Source organism: Rousettus aegyptiacus, unplaced genomic scaffold, assembly GCF_014176215.1.
Source record: "Rousettus aegyptiacus isolate mRouAeg1 unplaced genomic scaffold, mRouAeg1.p scaffold_m13_p_10, whole genome shotgun sequence".
In the NCBI taxonomy this organism is placed as follows: Eukaryota; Metazoa; Chordata; class Mammalia; order Chiroptera; family Pteropodidae; genus Rousettus; species Rousettus aegyptiacus.
This window is the reverse complement of record NW_023416285.1, coordinates 51,239,192-51,258,700: the sequence shown is the minus strand read 5'-3', so window position 1 is coordinate 51,258,700 and position 19,509 is coordinate 51,239,192. Positions and strand designations below refer to the sequence as shown.

General features: G+C 32.7%; 1 protein-coding gene across 7 annotated transcripts in view; it reads right to left on the bottom strand.

Annotated features, from left to right (window-relative positions):
• Nucleotides 1-816: 816 nt before the first annotated feature.
• The window catches only part of RASSF6 (Ras association domain family member 6), a 46,157-nt gene continuing 27,464 nt past the window's right edge, over nucleotides 817-19,509 (bottom strand). For 6 of the 7 annotated variants that reach the window (XM_036227867.1, XM_016154013.2, XM_016154014.2 and 3 more), the window contains 8 exons: nucleotides 15,972-16,111; nucleotides 13,103-13,200; nucleotides 11,563-11,747; nucleotides 7,596-7,697; nucleotides 7,223-7,274; nucleotides 2,676-2,794; nucleotides 2,472-2,569; nucleotides 817-2,370 (listed from right to left, as the gene is read on the bottom strand). In XM_036227867.1, coding sequence (XP_036083760.1) covers nucleotides 2,295-2,370; nucleotides 2,472-2,569; nucleotides 2,676-2,794; nucleotides 7,223-7,274; nucleotides 7,596-7,697; nucleotides 11,563-11,747; nucleotides 13,103-13,200; nucleotides 15,972-16,111 — 870 coding nt within the window. In that variant the 3' untranslated portion in view covers nucleotides 817-2,294. The remainder of the gene's footprint in view (nucleotides 2,371-2,471; nucleotides 2,570-2,675; nucleotides 2,795-7,222; nucleotides 7,275-7,595; nucleotides 7,698-11,562; nucleotides 11,748-13,102; nucleotides 13,201-15,971; nucleotides 16,112-19,509) is intronic. The other variant, XM_016154017.2, reaches the window with a different exon arrangement.

Below are 19,509 nucleotides of genomic sequence, written 5' to 3'. Positions count from 1 at the left end.
CCCCAACCCCTTTTTCTCCTGATTTGGTTTGTGGTGGCATAGCCTGGAGTCCCAGTGCAGGCCTGTATCCTAGCTTAAATCACCGCTCTCTGCACCTTCTCTTCAACTAGGTTCATGCTCCCAGAGAAGGCCCTGTGAGGCTGGCCATCTAGTGAGTCACTTGTTCAACCTTTGTCCCATGAAGCTTTGAAAATGCCATAGCCCATGTCACACACAGTTGTACCAGGTTCCTTTAAAGGAGAACCCTCTAGCTCCTAGTCCTAGCAGCAACTGCAGCACTAACCCTGACTCCATCTTTGTGCTCATCTTTCAACATTAGCTTACCTGTTACCCAAACCGTTTCCTGGGAACCTTTAGACACAGACCCGATATGATCTGAGCCTTGCACTTGCAGCAAAGTCCCAAGTTTCTCTACATACCTGGCCACCTGCCCAAGTCGGTCTATAGGTCTATACCCTGGAGGGTTGTTTCTGCTTGCCTTCTGGCTGTGGCCTGGCTCTGGTTACAGCAAACTTCTTGATCTAGTAGGCTGCAAACATACCTTCTCCAGTGAATTTTGAACCCTTCATTCCTAGCTTTTCCTTTTCGGAACACTCTTCCTCAGATTTAGGCTACCCTTTAGAGTTCTCTTTTCATGTTCAGTTACTCTTCTATCATGGCTTAATAATTCCTTATATTAAATGCCCCTTTTTAAAATTTCTGTGTAGTTTCTCTCTGTTGATTGGGCAGATTAATACAGTTGATCACTGTTAAGACACATTTTTCACATACTTAGTAGTCATTTGCATTTCCTTTTCTGTGAGTTTACTTTGTATGTAATCTGCCTTTTTTTTTTTTTTTTAACCTATCCAAGCCTTGGTATTTTTCTGATGAATTTTGTAGACTTTTCATATATTAAAGATGAATCTTTTGTCATGTTTATGGCAAGTACTTGATGCTACTTTAAACTTTTTATAAGTTCATTGAATTTTAACTATTACATTTGCCTTATTTTAGTGAGGTGAGACTATTTTCTTATTAATTGACAGCTGAAAAGACAAAGATGAAAACCTCTGTTTTACACAATAAGAAATTTCCTAGGACTGAAAATGACTTTTCCTTTTTATCCAATTTAGATTCGGTGACAATGAGAAGTAACACTTTTGTTTTAAAAATGTTTCATATTTTGTTAATTATTTTTCCAACTTGGATTAGTACATATAACCTTATCCCATAGTACATGTAAAATGTAATCCAACAATTGAATACAATGGTTATGAGAAATGCAAATGGAAGAAGTTTAGAGAATGGAAGAAAGCTGTATACAACTCCATTTTAATATAGAGTTCATAAATAAAATCATAGACGATGCTTGTAGCATTCTCAGTATTTTTTTCCCCCACATTGGTTAAGCAGACTTATAAGTACTTCGAGCATTATCTTGTAGAATGAGATGTCTTGCAGAAAAAAAGGAGCACTCTGCATTCCTGGTCTAGCTTCATCTACTATAGCTCTGCATTATCTTTGGTAGTCATTCAGTAACAATGGTTATTGAGAGTTAAGTCTTGGCCTAGCTACTTAAATATATTAAGTCTCTGTGTCATATTTGTTAGGAAAAATAAAGAAAACTAGTTCAAATGACCCAAAATAAAAAAAAAAAAAACTTAAGAATGAAAGCCATTTTTAAGAACAGAGCAAAAAGAAGGGCACAGGTTGAGGAAATTACAATTTGGATTTCTTCGCAGAGTTCATAATCTTTCCTTCCCAAAGGACAGATAGCTCTGATGTTACAGATAGCCAAAAGTCACCCATATAAAGACAGCTCCAGATTTTATGAAAATGTTAGAGTTTCAAGGAGCTGTAAAACACTGTCACCATCAGATTCCTTGGAGGGAGTAAGAATGTACTTCTGTTTTATTTTAAGAGCTTGCAGCTTTTACTTCTGAATCATTTCGGAGAATTGATTGATGATATTCCAGTTCTCCTGATGTTCAAACTAAAAGAAATTTAAACTTCATGATATCTAAAGATGTTATTTAAATTCACGTTTTCTGAGTGTTTTGCTATAAAAACTATTCGGAATACACAGTATCCAAACTTATTTCAGTTACTGAAACTAAATTGAAGTTAATTTCAGTCCAACTGTGAATTCTAGTTAACCTCATCGCCTCAAAGAGAGATAAGCATTTTCAACATTCAATTTTTTACAGATTCAAGTTCATATACATGTATGAATGCAAATATAGAATGTATGTACTTATCAAATAGTAACATCTAATTTTGTTGAGGTGGTATAGCAATAGCAGCCTGTACTACTAAACTGTCGTCTCTGTTTTTGGTATCTGTTTACTTTGAAGATATTTCAGTATAATAGCCTTTTCTGTATTGAATCTGAAAATGAAAAGGAGAGAAATAGTATTAAAAAGTGAACACATATTGTGCATTGAACCTATTAAAGAAGCAAGCACCTAGCGTGCATGCTCTTGACTTACTTTGTTATTGTTCTTTGAATCTCTCTTTTCTCTTCTTCATTTAATCTTTGAAGTATGGATTCCAAGAGAGAAAAATGAAAATTAATGTACTGAGCTACCTGAAAAAACACACACACACATACACAAAAAAGAAAGCAGAACATTAATATGAGAAGTTCTGAGTCAGGAGGAAGCAAAGACAGATTCAGGTGATAGTATCCATACATCACTGCTAATTTCTTCTGTATCTTTATCCATGAGGAAAATGCGAGCATTCTTTTTGGATGGTCCCTGTATGAGCCTATGCAGTAGTGGAATGTCTGTCTTCTTTAGCCGTCTCTGCTCTGCAAATGAAAACAAGAATGAACTATCAGGAGTCTGTACTAGAGAAAAAGAAGAAAGATAATTTATCCATTCATATTTTTTTAGCATGCTTTAAAAAAAAAAAGCACTTAAGAAGAACATACCATTGGAGGCACACACTCAAAAGGTTAAATTGCAATGAAAACCTTTAAATGATCTAAAAATGTTATCCCTCAAGGTTTGACTTTGTATCTCAGAAAATTCAACCTTGTTTTTGGCTAGGATGTTCAGACAAATCTCCAGTTTCATTTATGCCTTTTATCAAGCAACACATCACAAAATTTCTTTATAATTTTTAATCCATTCATTTAAAAAATATTTATTGATTCCTTCCTAGTTCAGTTAATGTAATTCCAAATCCTTCTAGTTGTGTAGGTCTGAAACTTTGTAATTGTCTCCAATTCTTTCCTTCTTTCTCATATCACATCAAATCCATGGCACTTCCTTAAAAACATATACAGATTTTTTTGATATTGGGGTATTTTTATTTCATCATTCATCTGGGGGCTTAATCTAGTCAGCCATGATAATGAGATAAGAAAGAAAATAACTTCCAATTTGGTATATTACTAGAACATCCAATTTCCAACAGTTATAATATAAATACTCCTAATCACAAAAGTACTTTGAACTTTCTGTCAAAGTAGTTTCACATCTGTGATTTCATTTTTCACTGGAATGAAGCTAGCGCACTTATATTCATCTTTTTTCCTCCCTCCTCCCCTAAATAATTTTTGAGTTCTTACTATATGTCAGATATTGTTGTATAGTTGCTGAGTACACTACAGAACAGAAGAGAATAAAATCACTTCCTTTCATTCTACTGGAAAAGACAAATGATAAGGAAGATAAATCAATAAGGTACGCCATATGTTAGTGATAAGTATTCGGAAGAAAAATGAAACAAGAAAGGAGAACAGAAAGTATGTGCATGTGTGAATATGTGAATATGTGTGTACAATAATTGCAGTTTGCAATTATTAATGGGGTGGCTGAGGAAGACCTCGCTGAACAAGTAACATTTGAGTAAAGACTTGAAGGAGATGAGGGGTGGAACCACAAAGCTATCTGGGGGAAGTGTGTTCTAAACAGAGTAAGTAAACAAGTAAAGCACAGGTGAGGCCAGGGCATGCCTAATGCTATCGAAAACAACAAGGATCCAGAGTACCTGGCATGAAGAAGATAAGAGGAGGGTTAGCAAAAGATGAAATAAAGAAAGAATGGGGCCACTGTAAAGACTCTGGCTTTACTGTGAGAAGAAAGACCATTGGAGGATTTGAGAGGAGGCGTGACATGGTCTGACTTATGTTGTTAAAGAACGATCTGTTCGTTATGTTGAAATAGACTAAGAGGGAAGGGTAGACTGGTCCTTTCTTCATTATCATCTATCTGTGAAATAAATTCCCTTGGGCTCTTACAAGTTCCAAGATTCAGAACTGTTCTCATTCCCTGGGCTGGACTTACCCCAGGAAAAAAGTCATGAGAGAATCTAGAACACAGAAGCCACCCACCCCACAACTGAAGTGACATTGTCCATTCCTGTATCCACAAAGTTGGAGTTCATTGCTTTAATTCCACTACCATTTCGGAAGAAATGGGAACTTCAGTAATTTAACTCCTATTATTAACCCACTAGATCCTCTTTTGACCCCTACATCTTATGTTAACTTAGTTTTGCATCTTTAGTTTGTTCCACTCTTGATATTACAGAGCAAGGTTTCTTGCTTCACAATTTTGCTTCATAATACCTGAGATAATTATTAGAAATACATATTGTTAGACCGTCCCCAGATCTGAAAGGGCTCGGGAATCTGTATTTTAGATGAACTCTCCACGTAATTCTGAAGTACACTATAATTTGAGAAACACTGTGATAGGTCATAGGCTTAGTAGATATAAGGAGTTAAAATAGACTTATCTGTACTTTCCAGATTATTACCCAGACAGGTGCTATATGCTGCATTCTTTTCTCTGTTCCTGGTGCCCAAAAGATCCTAGTTGTGATTATCTTCAGTTCTTTATTTTATGTGTGAGAAATTTTGATACAAAATATGAAATAAAACATGATTCTCACAGGTAAACTTTTAAAGAACTACATTTGTATGGTGAAAATAAACATTTTATCTGATTATAAAAAATAACACATGCTATTGGGGAGGGAAAATGGGGTGATCTAAGTCAAAGGGTACACATTTTCAGTTATTAGAAAAATAAGTTCTGAAGATCTAATGTATATAATAGTGACTATAGTTAATAATAGAGTATTGTACACTTGAAAGTTGCTGAGAGTAAATCTTAAGCATTCTTACTTACCGCATGAAAAAAAAAGTTAACTACATGAAGTGATGAATGTGTTAATTATCTTTATCTTGGTAATCATTCTATAATGTATGTATACAAAATCATCATGTCGTATACTTTAAATATATATAATTATATTTGTCAATTATTCCCAGTTATTCCTCAATAAAGTTACACACATACGCACACACTATTGAAACTGAAACTGTGAAGAAAAATGTTAGGCAGAAAGGAAAATTCATTCTGAGGTAATCAGCATTATGCATTGAGTGGCCACCCCTTCATATATCTCTTTATGTGCACACACACAATACATAAAGATGGTAATATCATAACTCACTATTTTTATTGTAGACATATTTTTTAATATCAAAATTTAGTGGGTTTTTTGCTTCCGCATTCTTTCACCTTCCTATCCTCTTTTCTGCATCTCCCCAACACCTTAACAAGGTTATTTATGTTAAGGGCTTGATATTTATCATTCCATACCTTTCTCCCTGAACATGTAATCATACATACCACATATTTAAATAGGGATATATAATTATTTTGCAAAGAGAGGATCATAGATATACATTTTTAGGCATCTTGCATTTTTTCATTTAATATATATTGTAAAATTTCCTCCATTCAGCTGGTATAAATTAAGCTCGTTCTATTTAATGTCTGAGTAATAATCACTTATTCAACCATTCCTCTATGATTGATAACTTTGTCTTTAGCTTTTTGTCATTATAAACGGCCTTGCACATAAATCTGTAGGTACTAGTTCTTTTATTTTTGTGAAATAAAAATTCTCACCAGTGGGATTGCTGGATAAAGCCTGTGTGTATGCTGTAAATTTTAATAAATACTGCTAGATGAATTCTGAAAAAGCAGTCATATTTTCACCAGAATTGCATGAAATTACCCTTCACCATTATCTATACCAGTTATAGGTAGAATCATTTAAAAATTATTGCCAGTCCGATAAGTATGAGATAATATTGCATTTTGGACTAAATTTGCTTTTCCTTGACTACTGAATTTCCATGAACATTTTTATTTACTTGAGTTTAAGATTTTTCCCAAATATATTTACTGGTCATTTTAATGTTTTATCCTTTGAATTGTTTTACCATACTTCTTTTTATTTTTATAGAATTGGCTGTCATTTTGTTATTATTTTGTAAGAACTCTTTAATATGTTAGGCACTGATATTTTTTCTGATATTCTTCATAATCTATTGTTTATATTTGTTACATTTTATGCAGTCCAATGTTTCTACCTTTTATTTTATACCATTTAATTTTTTCCTAAACTAGAATATGAATAAATATAGATATATATATCGCTTTGGACTTTTAAAAAATATATATACTTCTTAAATTTAAGCTTTTAAATTATAAGGACTTTATTTTTGTATATGTTTGGAGATGCAGTTTTCATTTTCTTATAGTTATTATGACATCAAAAGGTATCATTTATTCTATTCATTTCTGGTTTAACAATTTGACACTTAAATTACAACCTGGAATATTTCTACAATTTAACATTTAAATTTTTTTCAATTTTGAGTTTTCAAAAATTTTAGTATCACCTTAGGTTTTCTATAATCTCTTTCACTCCCTGCTCCTAACAACCCCCACATACAGTACCTTCCCAATGCCCTACTTCTAACCTTTTACTCCCTACCACCACCATCTGAGTATGTTTCTCTGCTGAGGAAGAATTAACACTCCTATAATGTGTCAGATATTCTGCTAAGAAAGATAATATTAACAAGATCAGAGAAAAATGCTATGCAATCGAGACTCTAGTAAGAGCTAGAGTACAGAGGTCAACATGACTTAAATGCTTAACAATGCCTGGAAATTTTCATAGATTCTCAAGGGCTCTGATCACCATTCAGATAATTGAATGTTGGCCAACAAGCAAACTCTTTTGTATTATAAAGTCTTCTAGGATACTTTGGTTTTTTTGGTTCTTCTAAAACACCTTCACCTCTTTCCCTCTTTCCTTCTTTCCCTTTCTTCTACAGAATGAGGTAAACTGCACTTCTGTCTTCCCTATGAGCAGGAAACTAACACCCTAGAGTCCTGTAAAAAGAGTGATCAAGCTTTCTTACCTCCTGTTGCAAAAATAATGTAAAGTGCAAAGTCCTGGGCACTGTTTTCAATCTGTAGGTGGAAAAAAATGAACAGACATGAATTCTTGGTTTTCATATGATGTTTTCTAAGCCAATTAGACTCAAATTATGTATCCATTTTCTCACTTTCATTTTTTACTTTCAGACATAAAACCTTTTCTGCTCTCAGGGAATAATGTACTTTCTCAGGTCACAATTAATAAAAGGTGTCATATTTAGTAAATAATTCTTCAAAACTAAACATTTAATGTAGATTTACATATTCATAGTTCTTTTTTGGAAGAGAGCATTTATGTGTCTACAATTAAATTATATATAAATTTGTATAGCTCAGTTCACCAATAAAAATTACCTTAAATTTTTGGAGAAGTTGCTTTATTACTTCTTCAGTTTTCATGTTACTGTTTATTCTGACTTTAGTTTCTGATCCAAAGGCTGGAGTAAAAATTGATGTCTACAGAGAAAAAAAAAAAGATCATCATACTAGTTGATCAAGTTAGGGAAATCCTAGCTGAACAAATTACTTCAAACTAACAACAGTCAATATCTTGAAACTGGCCTTCTTTAGGCTAAAGAATCCGAGGTCACCAGTTTAAAAAATTTGTTTTCTTGTTTTCACTTTCTTTGTTGTTCTTGAATATCGTGTCTTCAAGTTACCTTATATTGTTTCTAGAGCAAATCAGGTAAAACATTATTTGAGAATGTTCAAAACATTTTTACTAGTACAGTTTAGGATAGTTTAAGATTTCAAAATAAGTTAACTATTGTAACTAACCACAAATAAAACATAATTTGAATAGGTTTTTTTTTTTTTTTTAATTCACATGCCATATCTTCCTCTTGCTTAGAAATAATTGTTCTAATTTTTTTTTTCATTTGAACCATATGAAATCACTCCTTTTTTGGTTGGTCAGAAATGGTCCAGTGTTACGATTCAGTCTGTATCTCACCTGAGGGTTGGGTAAAAGTGCTACCAGTTGAAGCTCTAGTACAATATTTCTCACAAGTTGTTCTAATCAAGAGTCTGCCTTCCAGGTGAAACATGGTAAAAGGTTTCCATGGTCAGAGATATCTGAGACATCCCTCATGGGGGTTAATAATATATCATATAAAAAAAATGCTCACATCCAACATATAACTATGGATTATTCACTCTTAATTTGATCATTATTCTTATTTTAAAATAAATACTCTCTTAAATAGACTTGTTAATAACCAATGAAACATACTTTGGAAAAAGCTGGCCAATAATATTTGTTCAGCTAGGATTTCCCTAACTTGAACATGTTTCCTGGTTACAAATCTACCCAGAGATTAAGATGATTGTGTGCTTAGCGAGAGCTGATCAATCTATTTAGACAAATCAACATGTAAGCAAATTAGTGGTTATTAGGCAGAATATGTAATTCCTGAACATATTATTCCAAAGAATGACATAGAATTCTTAAATAATTATTAATTTAACATAGTCCTAATTATGTGCCAACATCTATTCTAAATCCCATACAAATACTAATTTAATCCTTAAAACAACCATAAGTAGACAAAATTAATTTTTTCCTGTAACACAAATAATATATGTTTAAATTAAAAAAAATAGTGAGTAGAGATTCACAAGGTGGGTAATTGATGGTGTATGTGTAACTTATGTCTCTCAGAGGAAATATGACTACATGTGCTAGAATATGAAAAAAAAAATTCTCACTCATTAGGTAGCAGATTGTAAAAAGAATGGCATAAATGTTTATTTTTTTTAAAAAGGACATTAAATAAAAGTTTATGTGTGACCTTTAAGTGTTTGAAAACTGTAAAAATGGGGTGGGTTCAGAAGAAATGGAGATGAGTGGGTTTTGGGGTAGTTTAATGGAATGTTAGATAGATAAGCCCTATATTGGGAGATTAGTAAATAAACATTAAAGTATATATATGCACATATTTGAGTAAGTAAAAATCTGCTTATGAAAATGTTTTCAGAAAATTAATTTTAAGAATTAAGTTTCGTTAAGTATGAAAAAATTCAATATTTGTGGACATGATAAGGCATAGATGAGTCACTGTGACACTTATGAGCAGCACTTATGAGTTCTATGGAGTCCTGGAGAACCATATGTGGATTTTGCAATAAGGCGAGGATATGTTAGACATGTGGTTTGATATTTTCATGGTGTTTGTCAATAGCACTACATTAGGATTCAGAAGATCTAGAATCTACTCTCTTTTAACTCTAACTTTGCCAACTCAACATTGAGATGTGAAGAGGCCTCAGTGATTTCATTTATAAGAGAGTAAGACTAGGTGATCTCCAAGAGATCTTCTAATATGCTAACATATGATGAATTTGGAATCATGTTTTTCAGACTTTTATTTAAAACAGCATTCTTTACATCAGTTTTGTTGGTCAAAACACATAATAGGACCTTATAAAGTTATAAAGTTATTTTTTATTACATAGATAGAAATATACCACAGGTCAAGTCATATCTATAATTTATCTACAAATATCACAATCTAAGCCTCTAATATGGATGTTATCCATGGTCTAACAATACTGGCATTATCAAGAGGTTTTGTGATAGAAAAACATTTTAAAACTATGTTATTTTAAGTTTCTAGATGCTCATAATTGCATACCTGTTGACAGAGGGCTTCCAGCTTTTGAGTTTTCTTTGTATTACTGTTTTGCTAGTTACTAAATTTCAGTGAATGACATTTGTATAAAATATATGTAGTCCCAGCTTGATCTCTTTTGATCAGCAACAATAAAACTAATGTAAATTGAGTTCTTCCTTTGTGTCAGGCACTGTGCTGAATTCATTTTATTTAATTTAATCCTATTAACAACTTTATAAAGTAAGAAGAATGAAGGAACTAAGGCTAAGAGATTGAATAAATTTTTAACTTTGCTCAGCAAGAATTTGAAATCAGTTCATCAAGCTGTAGCACCCAAACGCTGAACCATTTAATCATGATGCTACACTGCCAGCTTAGTGCCAATTTCATTCTTAGCACAGAGTATTAGTCTGGAAGCCACTCATTTGAAACAATGTGGCTTTCACAGCCTTATTTAACACAAATCACCTCACAAGATAACCACACACAACATAATTTTGAGGAGAAGAAATCAGGACAATTGGTAGTTGGACAACCACAGGGGAATTGCTAATGTTATTTTATGGCCAGGAGGATAATTCTTGAACCAGACATATGTCTAATTTGAACAAAGAATTTAGAAAGGAGTTTTGTCCTTACTAATCTCCAATAGCACAATAGTGATACCCTCATGGGGTGGAAGACTAAGGTAAAAATCCCTACGGGAAAAAGCTTAAAGGAAATGAGTTAATATTTTGTATTAAAGGGCTCAGAATGGTGCCTGGTACAGAGTTAAGTGCTTTCAAAGTATTTATTCAATGAATAGGTAAATGGTTGCTAAAGTACATGACACAAAAAATATTCGTTTTAGAAAAATAATGTATTTTCTACCTTCAGTAAAGCGAAATACTATGCAAAAAGGCATGTGTAAATTTAAGTGAAGAATCAGGATACAAATTATGTCTAGACTACAACTATCACTGAATAAAAAATGACATATGTATGTATGTATGTATATATATAATATATACATATATATTCATATATTATATATACACACATATATTCATATATATATATGCGTATATATATAATATACAATGTCCAAGACCTGTTAGGGAACAAGACAAAATTAGAAATTTAATTTACTGGAATAAATAGGACCATGGCTGATTTTTTAAAATTTCATTGTTAATGTTCAAATGTAGAACCATTCTCTATTGTAGCAGTTACATTATTCTAATGTCATTTGTCAACGTATTGGTTTCTTTGCTCATGTCCTGAGCTCATTGCTGGCAGAGGGATCAAATGACTCATTTTTATATTTCCAGTGCTTGGCATAGGACCTGCCATTTAGAGCTCATTCATTATGATGGCTAAGATTTTGGTTTCTGGAGTCAGACAAAGCTGAGCTCAAGTCCAAAGCTACTGTTTAAAAGCAGTGTGACCTCAGACAAATTGCTTAACCTCTGTGAACCTCAATTAACTCATATGTAAAGTAGGAAAAATAAGGGTACCTACTTTATAGCATTGTTTTAGTGATTGAGATAATTCATCAAAAATCAATTTAAAACAGTTTAATAACTAATATGTAGAGAATATCCAATAAACATTAGATATATTGCTACTATTGTTATTGTTACTATTTTTAATTATAAGTTGAATTGAGTACTATTGTTAGCATAATAGACAACACTATTTTAAATAGCACCAGTGGAATTGTAACTCACTTCATGGTCATAAAAGTGTCCATTAATAGAGGCCCTATGGTTCCGCCTGTCTTTTCTGTCCATCATTGGAGGCTTCATCCTTTTTCTCACCAGCGTTGCTTCACTCATGGTTCTGTAGAGTAATGGGGATTCTAGCTCTTCATCTGCATGAGGTTTCAGGGTGCTGCTGTGATAAGATAAATAATCTGGGAAGAGTAAAGATGATAAACCCATATTATTTAGCTGCCCACTTCTGCATTCTGAGAGAATCTGTATATGTAATAAGTAAATATATAGCTAAGCAATTGACTCTAATGCCTTTTAACAGTAAGGAAATAGCAATGTTCTTATTTAAGAACAGGATCATCTGGTGGCATTTGTGTTCCATTCTATCTTGGTATTTTAAATATTATTCGATTACAATTAGAGTATCATTAAATAGCCATGAGATATTTCACCTTTCTCTAGCACTAGTGTTTAAATACAAATAGATTTTAATGGTACCTTTGGTGTCAAGATATTGGAACTCTCCTGGGTTCAGATGAATATTTTCAAGGGGCCAATTAGAAGAATCCTTATATAAAAGATGTCAAGAGGCCATAAGACAAAGATAAGAAAATCCTGGAAGGAACATTATGTTTGTTATAAAATCTAGGTTCTAATAGTGACATCAGAGTTAGCTGAATTGAGAATGGTTTAAAAAATAAATTAATAAAAATTGGAAGTTGTTAGTAGTCATGAAGGTAATGCCAACAGGAACCCTTGTTCGGTCTGAAGCCAGCTTAGCAATATCACCACCCAGGAACATGAACCTGATCCCGGCCTCAGTCATCAACTCCCTGGATCTCTATACATTGTGTGAAAAACAAAAATCCATGGAAAATATAAGATATTATGCCTGACACTTAATAGAGTGAGTCTCAGTAAATTACAGCTATTAATATCATTACTATCACATCATTATTATTATTACGACTGCTGATGTCATGTCATAAGAGCTGGCATTTCCATTGGTTTGCCAAGTTTGATATGAACTCATTTGATGTTTAAGTAGATTTCTCTCTTTTTTAAATAAATGTTTGAAACAACTCCATCAAATATAAACAGTGACTCCAATGTATCTGCTTCTTTCTCAGAAGCAATGTTATATAAATATCTACTAACTGAAATGTTTGACTTCTAAAAAGATATGGAATTCACTCTAAGAAGCATAGCCTAACATAAAAAGCTACTGAGTATAATAAATGATACCTATTCTTGGGGAAAACACTGAACAATTTTATGAACACAAACTTTATTCAAACCATTAGCTCTCCCTAATCTAATAAATTTAAAAGTCTTGATGTAATTTTTAGAAATCATCATCTTTATATAGCAAAGTAAGTTTCTTAAACATCATACCAGAATTATAACAACTTAAGTTAATGTGCTTTTAAGAGCCTTTTTTAAAAAGTCTAAAATAAGAGTTTATTGTGTAGCAGTGTGTAAAATGTTAACTTTCAGAGAAATATTTATGATTCATGCTTTAAAGTCTCCTCCATAATAACAGTTTGACACTGACCTTCCTGGGACTTTATTTCTTTAGACGTTGGAAACTGGGTCCTGTCCAGTTCACTAATATGATGAAGATCATCAAATTCTCCCCAGCGTGTCATTCTGCTGAAAAATAATAAATCTTGCGACATCAACTCCATGAGATATACGATGGTGTTCAGATGTATGGTATTTATATTAGTACCGTGGGCCTCTGTAGGTAGGCATATCACTCTAATTTATAACAATTTTATAATGTTATTAAAATAGTACTTATACCAGAGTGGTCAGCATGTGTTTTAAATAGTTCTTTTATTTATTCTTTATATATTTTGGATATTAACCTCTTATCAGATATATTATAAGCAAATATCTTCTCCCATTTAATCGATTATCTTTTTGTTTTGTTGATGATTTCCTTTGCTGTGCAAAAACTTTTTAGTTTGATGTAGCCTCATTTGTTTATTTTTCCTTTTGTTTCTGTTGCCTGAGGAGATATGTCTGAAAAGAAATTACTAGCAGTAATATCAGAGAGTTCACTGCCTATGTTTTCTTCTAAAAGTTATATGGTTTTGGGTCTTACATTTAAGTCTTTAATACATTTTTAGTCTATTCCTATATACAGTGTAAGAAAGTGGTCCAGTTTCTTTCTTTTTCTTTTTCTTTTTTTTTTTTTTTTTTTTTTTGCATGTTTCTGTCCAATTTTCCCAACACCATTTACTGGGGTAAAGAGACTGCCTTTACCCCATTGTATTTTCTTGCCTCCTTTGTCATATATTAAGTGAGTACATAGGCATGGATTTATTTCTGGGCTCTCTATTCTGTTCCATTGATCAATGTATATGTTTTTATGCCAGTACCATGTTGTTTTGATTACTGTAGCCTTGTAGTATAGTTTGATATCAGATAGTGTGATAACTCCAATTTTGTTCTTCTTTTTCAAGATTGCCATGGCTATTTTGGATCTTTTATGGTTCCATATAAATTTTAGGATTATTTGTTCTAGCTCTCTGAAAAATGCCATTGGTATTTTTATATGAATTGCACTGAGTCTATAAATTTCTTTGGATAGTATAGCCATTTTAATGATGTTGATTTCTCCTACCCATGAGAATGGTATATGCTTCCATTTATTTGTATTTTCTTCAGTTTCTTTTTTCAGTGACATAATTTACTGAGAAGAGGTCTTTTACCTCCTTGGTTAATTTGATTGCCAGGTATTTTACTGTTTTCGATGCAACTGTAAATATGATTGTTTTCTTAATTTTGCTTTCTGAAAGTTCTCTATTGTATAAAAATGTCACTGACTTCTGAATACTAATTTTGTATCTTGCTACTTTACTGAATTCATTGAACAGTTCTAATAGTGTTATGGTGGAATCTTTAGGATTCTCTATATATAGTATCATGTAATCTGCAAAGAACGAGCCTAGTTCTATTTTATACAGGGGAGATGAGAATGCCTATAGAGTCTTAGAAATACTGGCAGACTAGATACCTGTCCTCATTTTCTCACAGCTTAGTGATGTCACAAAAATACAGGGAGACAAACATGGCTCAATATATAAAGTGTTTAGCCCCTTTTCCTCCCCGCCATCTTAGGAAACTACACCAATTTTCAACTTTGGACTTTATAATTTGAAGTATTGCTACATACAGCTGTGCACATGACTAAGGCTGAAGGCAGTTACCCAGAGTTTTCCATAGAAAACTGGTTAGAACTGTATGGAATATCAAATAGTTTAACTTGCCCAAGCACAAGACCAAGCTTCAGAAATGTATATCATTAGCAAATTTAAATTGTGAGGAGGTTTTCTATTGAGTTGCAAAAGAAAAAGGAGGTAGAAATTTGACAGAGAAATAGAATGCAGTCACTTCTCTATCCATATTGCAGGAAAGAACAAACACTATTGATATTATTCAAATGTACACCTTTCCAATTTTCACTCTTTACTTCATTCTGCCATGACTTGTCCAAAATGTGCCAAAACTGACGTTAGAAAGACATTAAAAACAGAAATGAAAACTTGTTCAGCAAACATAATCTCAATAGGGCTGTTTCTTTTTTTTCTTTTTTTCTTAATGAAAAATTTCCGAAAGTAAATACCCGGATCAAATATAAGAGATCAAAGCACTGTCCATAGACTCAAATACATAAAGGATCATAAATGGTCACAGCTAAGACAGACTGGTTTATTTTTAAGCTTCTACCAGTCCCATTAAACTGAGTCAGTGTGACTCATTTCAAAGATAATTAAAACAAACTAGCATGACAAACTGATGATTCTCTCAAAGGGTGAACTGAAAGGCACGAGATGGCAGCCCTTCCTGCAGTTGAGTACACAACTTCCACTTCCTTTACTCCATATCTGCCCAATGGAGATATCAATCTATGAACCTGTCAGAGCACAGGTATAAGTTCTGCTCATAGAAACCCAGTATGGGAAAGGGAATGTGAGAGATATTTTACGGAGTGAGTGAATAGACCATTTCTTTACACAATTTCATTTGAGGCTTAGAATTTAAATAAATGCCACCTTAAGGGTGGCAACTAGAGTGAGGGTGACTAGAAATGGATTGAAACAAATCTTGGTACCTTAGGTGACTGTGGACCTCACTGGAAACCAGCAGCAGGGGGATAGCCATTCCAAATTATGCTGTACCTTCCTGCTGAGTGTTTAGCTGATTCCCAAGAAGGATTCTTGGCTAATTAATCATAACTGAATCTAATATTGCTCTTGTATTGAGAGAGACAGGAGTGGGATTTTTTTTTGACAATTCTTATCCACCAAAAAGATGTGATACATAGCAAGAATTTCTCCTATAAGTCTTGTTATTGTAAAGGTAAATATGAAGATTATCTTGGAAAGAATTAAAAGATGAAAGAGCTTAATTACCTTTTGGAAAAGATATCTGGTGACTTCAACACAGTAAAAGAAGGGATTTGCTTCTCATCTTGTATTTTCAGCTGTATAGGCCGTTTTACTCCCCAGAAAATGTCCAACATTCCTTCAACAATTAGTTTACCATCTTCCGTCTAGAGAAGAAATCAATTATTTCAACTATTGTTTTTGTACTATTTATAGAAGGTAAATGTTTTAACTGAAGATATAGAAATTGAGTCTGCAAGACATCTTAATAGATAAGAAATTCCCAAGTAGGATTGTTCGGCTTTCCAATTTACCTATAAATTAATGCTATTTTTGAAACACTTTTATTTTTGAAAACAGCTATAACCAGTGAAGTAACTAAGTCATAATGGTAATGACATACTCACCAGAGGACATGGTATGTTAAAATGCTTTCTGAACTCTATGATTCCTCAGTTAAGTGGAAGTGTAATTCTCTAATTCTGTTTAACTTAAAATTAAAGTTGACTTGAAAACTGTACAAAGTTAGAAATTAAAGAACAGTTGTTGAGAGATTTAGTGGCTCTTTCTTCATTTCTGTATAGAAAAAATTTAACTTACAAAGTTATCATGCAAAGTTTAATGAGTAAAATAATGTATGTGAAAATTGTATAAATATAAAACGGAAATGATAGTCTCAAAAAATCAATAACATTTGGATAATTTCTTTTATATTGGAAATATTATAACAAAAGAAGACCACTCCACACACAAAAAAATTAGCAAATATATATTAAAGACTTATTCGGTGGATGTAAATATTAATAACAAAGCACATTCCCATAGAACTTATTTTCTAATCTATTTTTCTCTGTATATGTAAAAGACTTTCTGTTATTAAAGTAATGTGTTATCTTTATAGGCAATTTGAAAAATAAACTAAGAAGAGTTATACTTCAACCACCCAATGACTACTGTTATTATGAAAAATCAATTATTACAAAACATAAGTGACTCAGTACTTATTTGAAAGCGTAATGAAAAATCCAGACTCTGGAATCAGATAGACCTGTATTTGAACCCTGAGTCTGCCATTCTTAGCTGTGTGACTTTGAGCAAATGTCTGAATGCCTTTAAACCTGGGTTGCTTCTTCTGAAGAATGAACATCATAATAGTTCCTAATTCATAGGACCTGGTATTTAATACATGTTCAATGAATATTATTGCATATTATTTCTTTGGGTAATAAACCTGCTTTGGAGTCACTCCTGAATCAGAGTTTTGCTCTTTCCCCCACTTTTGAGTTCACATTTTAGATAACTCAGAGGGCAGGTCACCAATCAGAATTTGTTCTTTGAAATGGTAGTACATGATGCAGATACTACATTTCAATTATTGATGTAAAACAACTTTCATTTGCCTAATTATACTTCAATTAATCTCTTACATCAAAAATTCAAATAATAACTGCTCTTCTGAGGTTATCTAATTCTTGCTTTTAAAAAGAAATACTCTATTACCAGGCAATGCTGTTTTCTCAGGTAAAGAATATTAGAATATTTTCTAATTTCAGGAAAAAATTTCTTTAGAGATTAAATAATTATCCTTGGAGCCTTATTTATACTTATTTAATTTCATTGTCTCAATCCTTAGATCTGTCTTCTAGATCTATATCAATATCCTTGATGACCTTGAGGATCCTTAAATTCCATCTCTAAACAAATAATTCCCAACTTTATGTCTCCAGGTCAAACCTCCCCACTGAACTCCAGTTATCAACCTACCTACTTAACATCAAACTTGATCTGTTCCTAACCAACTCTTGATAGTCTTTCCATAAATAGTTTCCTCTCCTAGTCATTCCTATCTTGGTAAATAGCACCCCCATCCTTCCAGTTGCTCAGGCCAAGAATTTTACAGTCACCATTAATCTTTCTTTCATATGCAATATCCAATGCATTAACAAATACTATTAGCACCACCTTAAAATATATATCCCTAATATGGCCATACTTATAACATCTATAACCATGAATCTGGTCCATACCATTGTCATGATTAGCCTGGATCATTGCAATAATCTAGTTTCTTTCTGGTCTACTTCGTTCTTCTCTTGCTCCTCTGTATGTTCCCAGTAGTTATTTCTATAATAAACATTTTTAGATAATGTCACTGTTACAGTCGAAACTCTCCAGTGGCTTTCTATCTTGTTCCAAGTACAAGCAAAAGTCTCCACAATGATCTGCGAGACCTTACGTACCCTGGTGCCTTCCCTTTCTCAGTTATCTCTCTAGCTTTATTGTCTCCTAATTCCCATTCTCATAAAGTTCTGTCACACTGACTTCCCACTAATCCTCAATTACTCGAGCCAAGTTCAGAACCTTTATTCAGGTTGCTGTCTCTGCCAGAATGCACGTCCCACAAACTTCTACAAAGTTTTCTCACATCTTTCAGTCTTTGGTCAAATATTCCTCTTCCTCCACCTCACTTAGATTCCTTAGCCTACTTCCTCATTTTGCTGTTCAACATCTGACACTACACATTTCACTTCTGTTTCTTGTCTGTCTACTAGAAAAAGATGTATTCCTTACTAGAATGTAAGCTGCACTATGGCAGCACATTGTGTCTAGTTTTTTTTTTTTTAATTGCCATATCTCATTTTTAGAACAGTGTCTAACACCTGGTAGACAATAAACATTTGTTTAATTAATTAATCAGAGATTAAAGCAGCTACATGTTATCCTGCACGGACTGACTTTTTTAAAGTGTCCATTATTATAACTAAGTCAGAAGATTTGGAAAATTCTGAATTCTAACTTTATTGATCAGTGAGTAAAGATTAAACAATCTGATATTCTTACTGTATATTTTACTTAATATAATTTTTAAACATTATATAAGATATGAGACTTTAAAAAATTAAGTGACTTTTGTATTGTAAATTGAGCACCGACTGATTCACAGATGTGGAAAAGGCATTCAAACATTTTCCAAAACAAAATAAACTTCTTAACATCATGAATTTTGTGGAAACTATCAAATTAAAATATAAATCATTATTTCCTTAAAGTTTTTGTCTTTTCCTAAATTTTATATTTTTTTAAATTACATGTATTAGAGATCTAGGTATAGGACAAAATTGAAATAATTTAAAACTTGGCCCTTTTGTAATAAAGGAATTAATTATTCTTCTGTATATTATTAAATTTGAAAAAGTAATTTAAGCTCACTAGTAAAGGCCAGAGTGGTCTGTACATTGTCTTTCTGTCCCAACTGCAGGTGTAAGCCAAATCCTGGTAGCCTAAGGTCAATGTTGTACCATTAAATTTGAAGCTTTAAAATGGAAAATTAGAAAATTCTAATGTTCCCTAGGACTATGAAGATATTGTAAAGATGGAAAGTGAGTTCCATTAAAGTACAAGACTGAATGTAGAAACTTATGGAGAATGATGCATTCAAATACGGAAGGAAGGAAGGAAGGAAGGAAGGAAGGAAGGAAGGAAGGAAGGAAGGAAGGAAGGAAGGAAGGAAGGGAAAAAAAGTTCTGAGGACAGTGTTTACATTATTCTTCCAATTATACCCCAA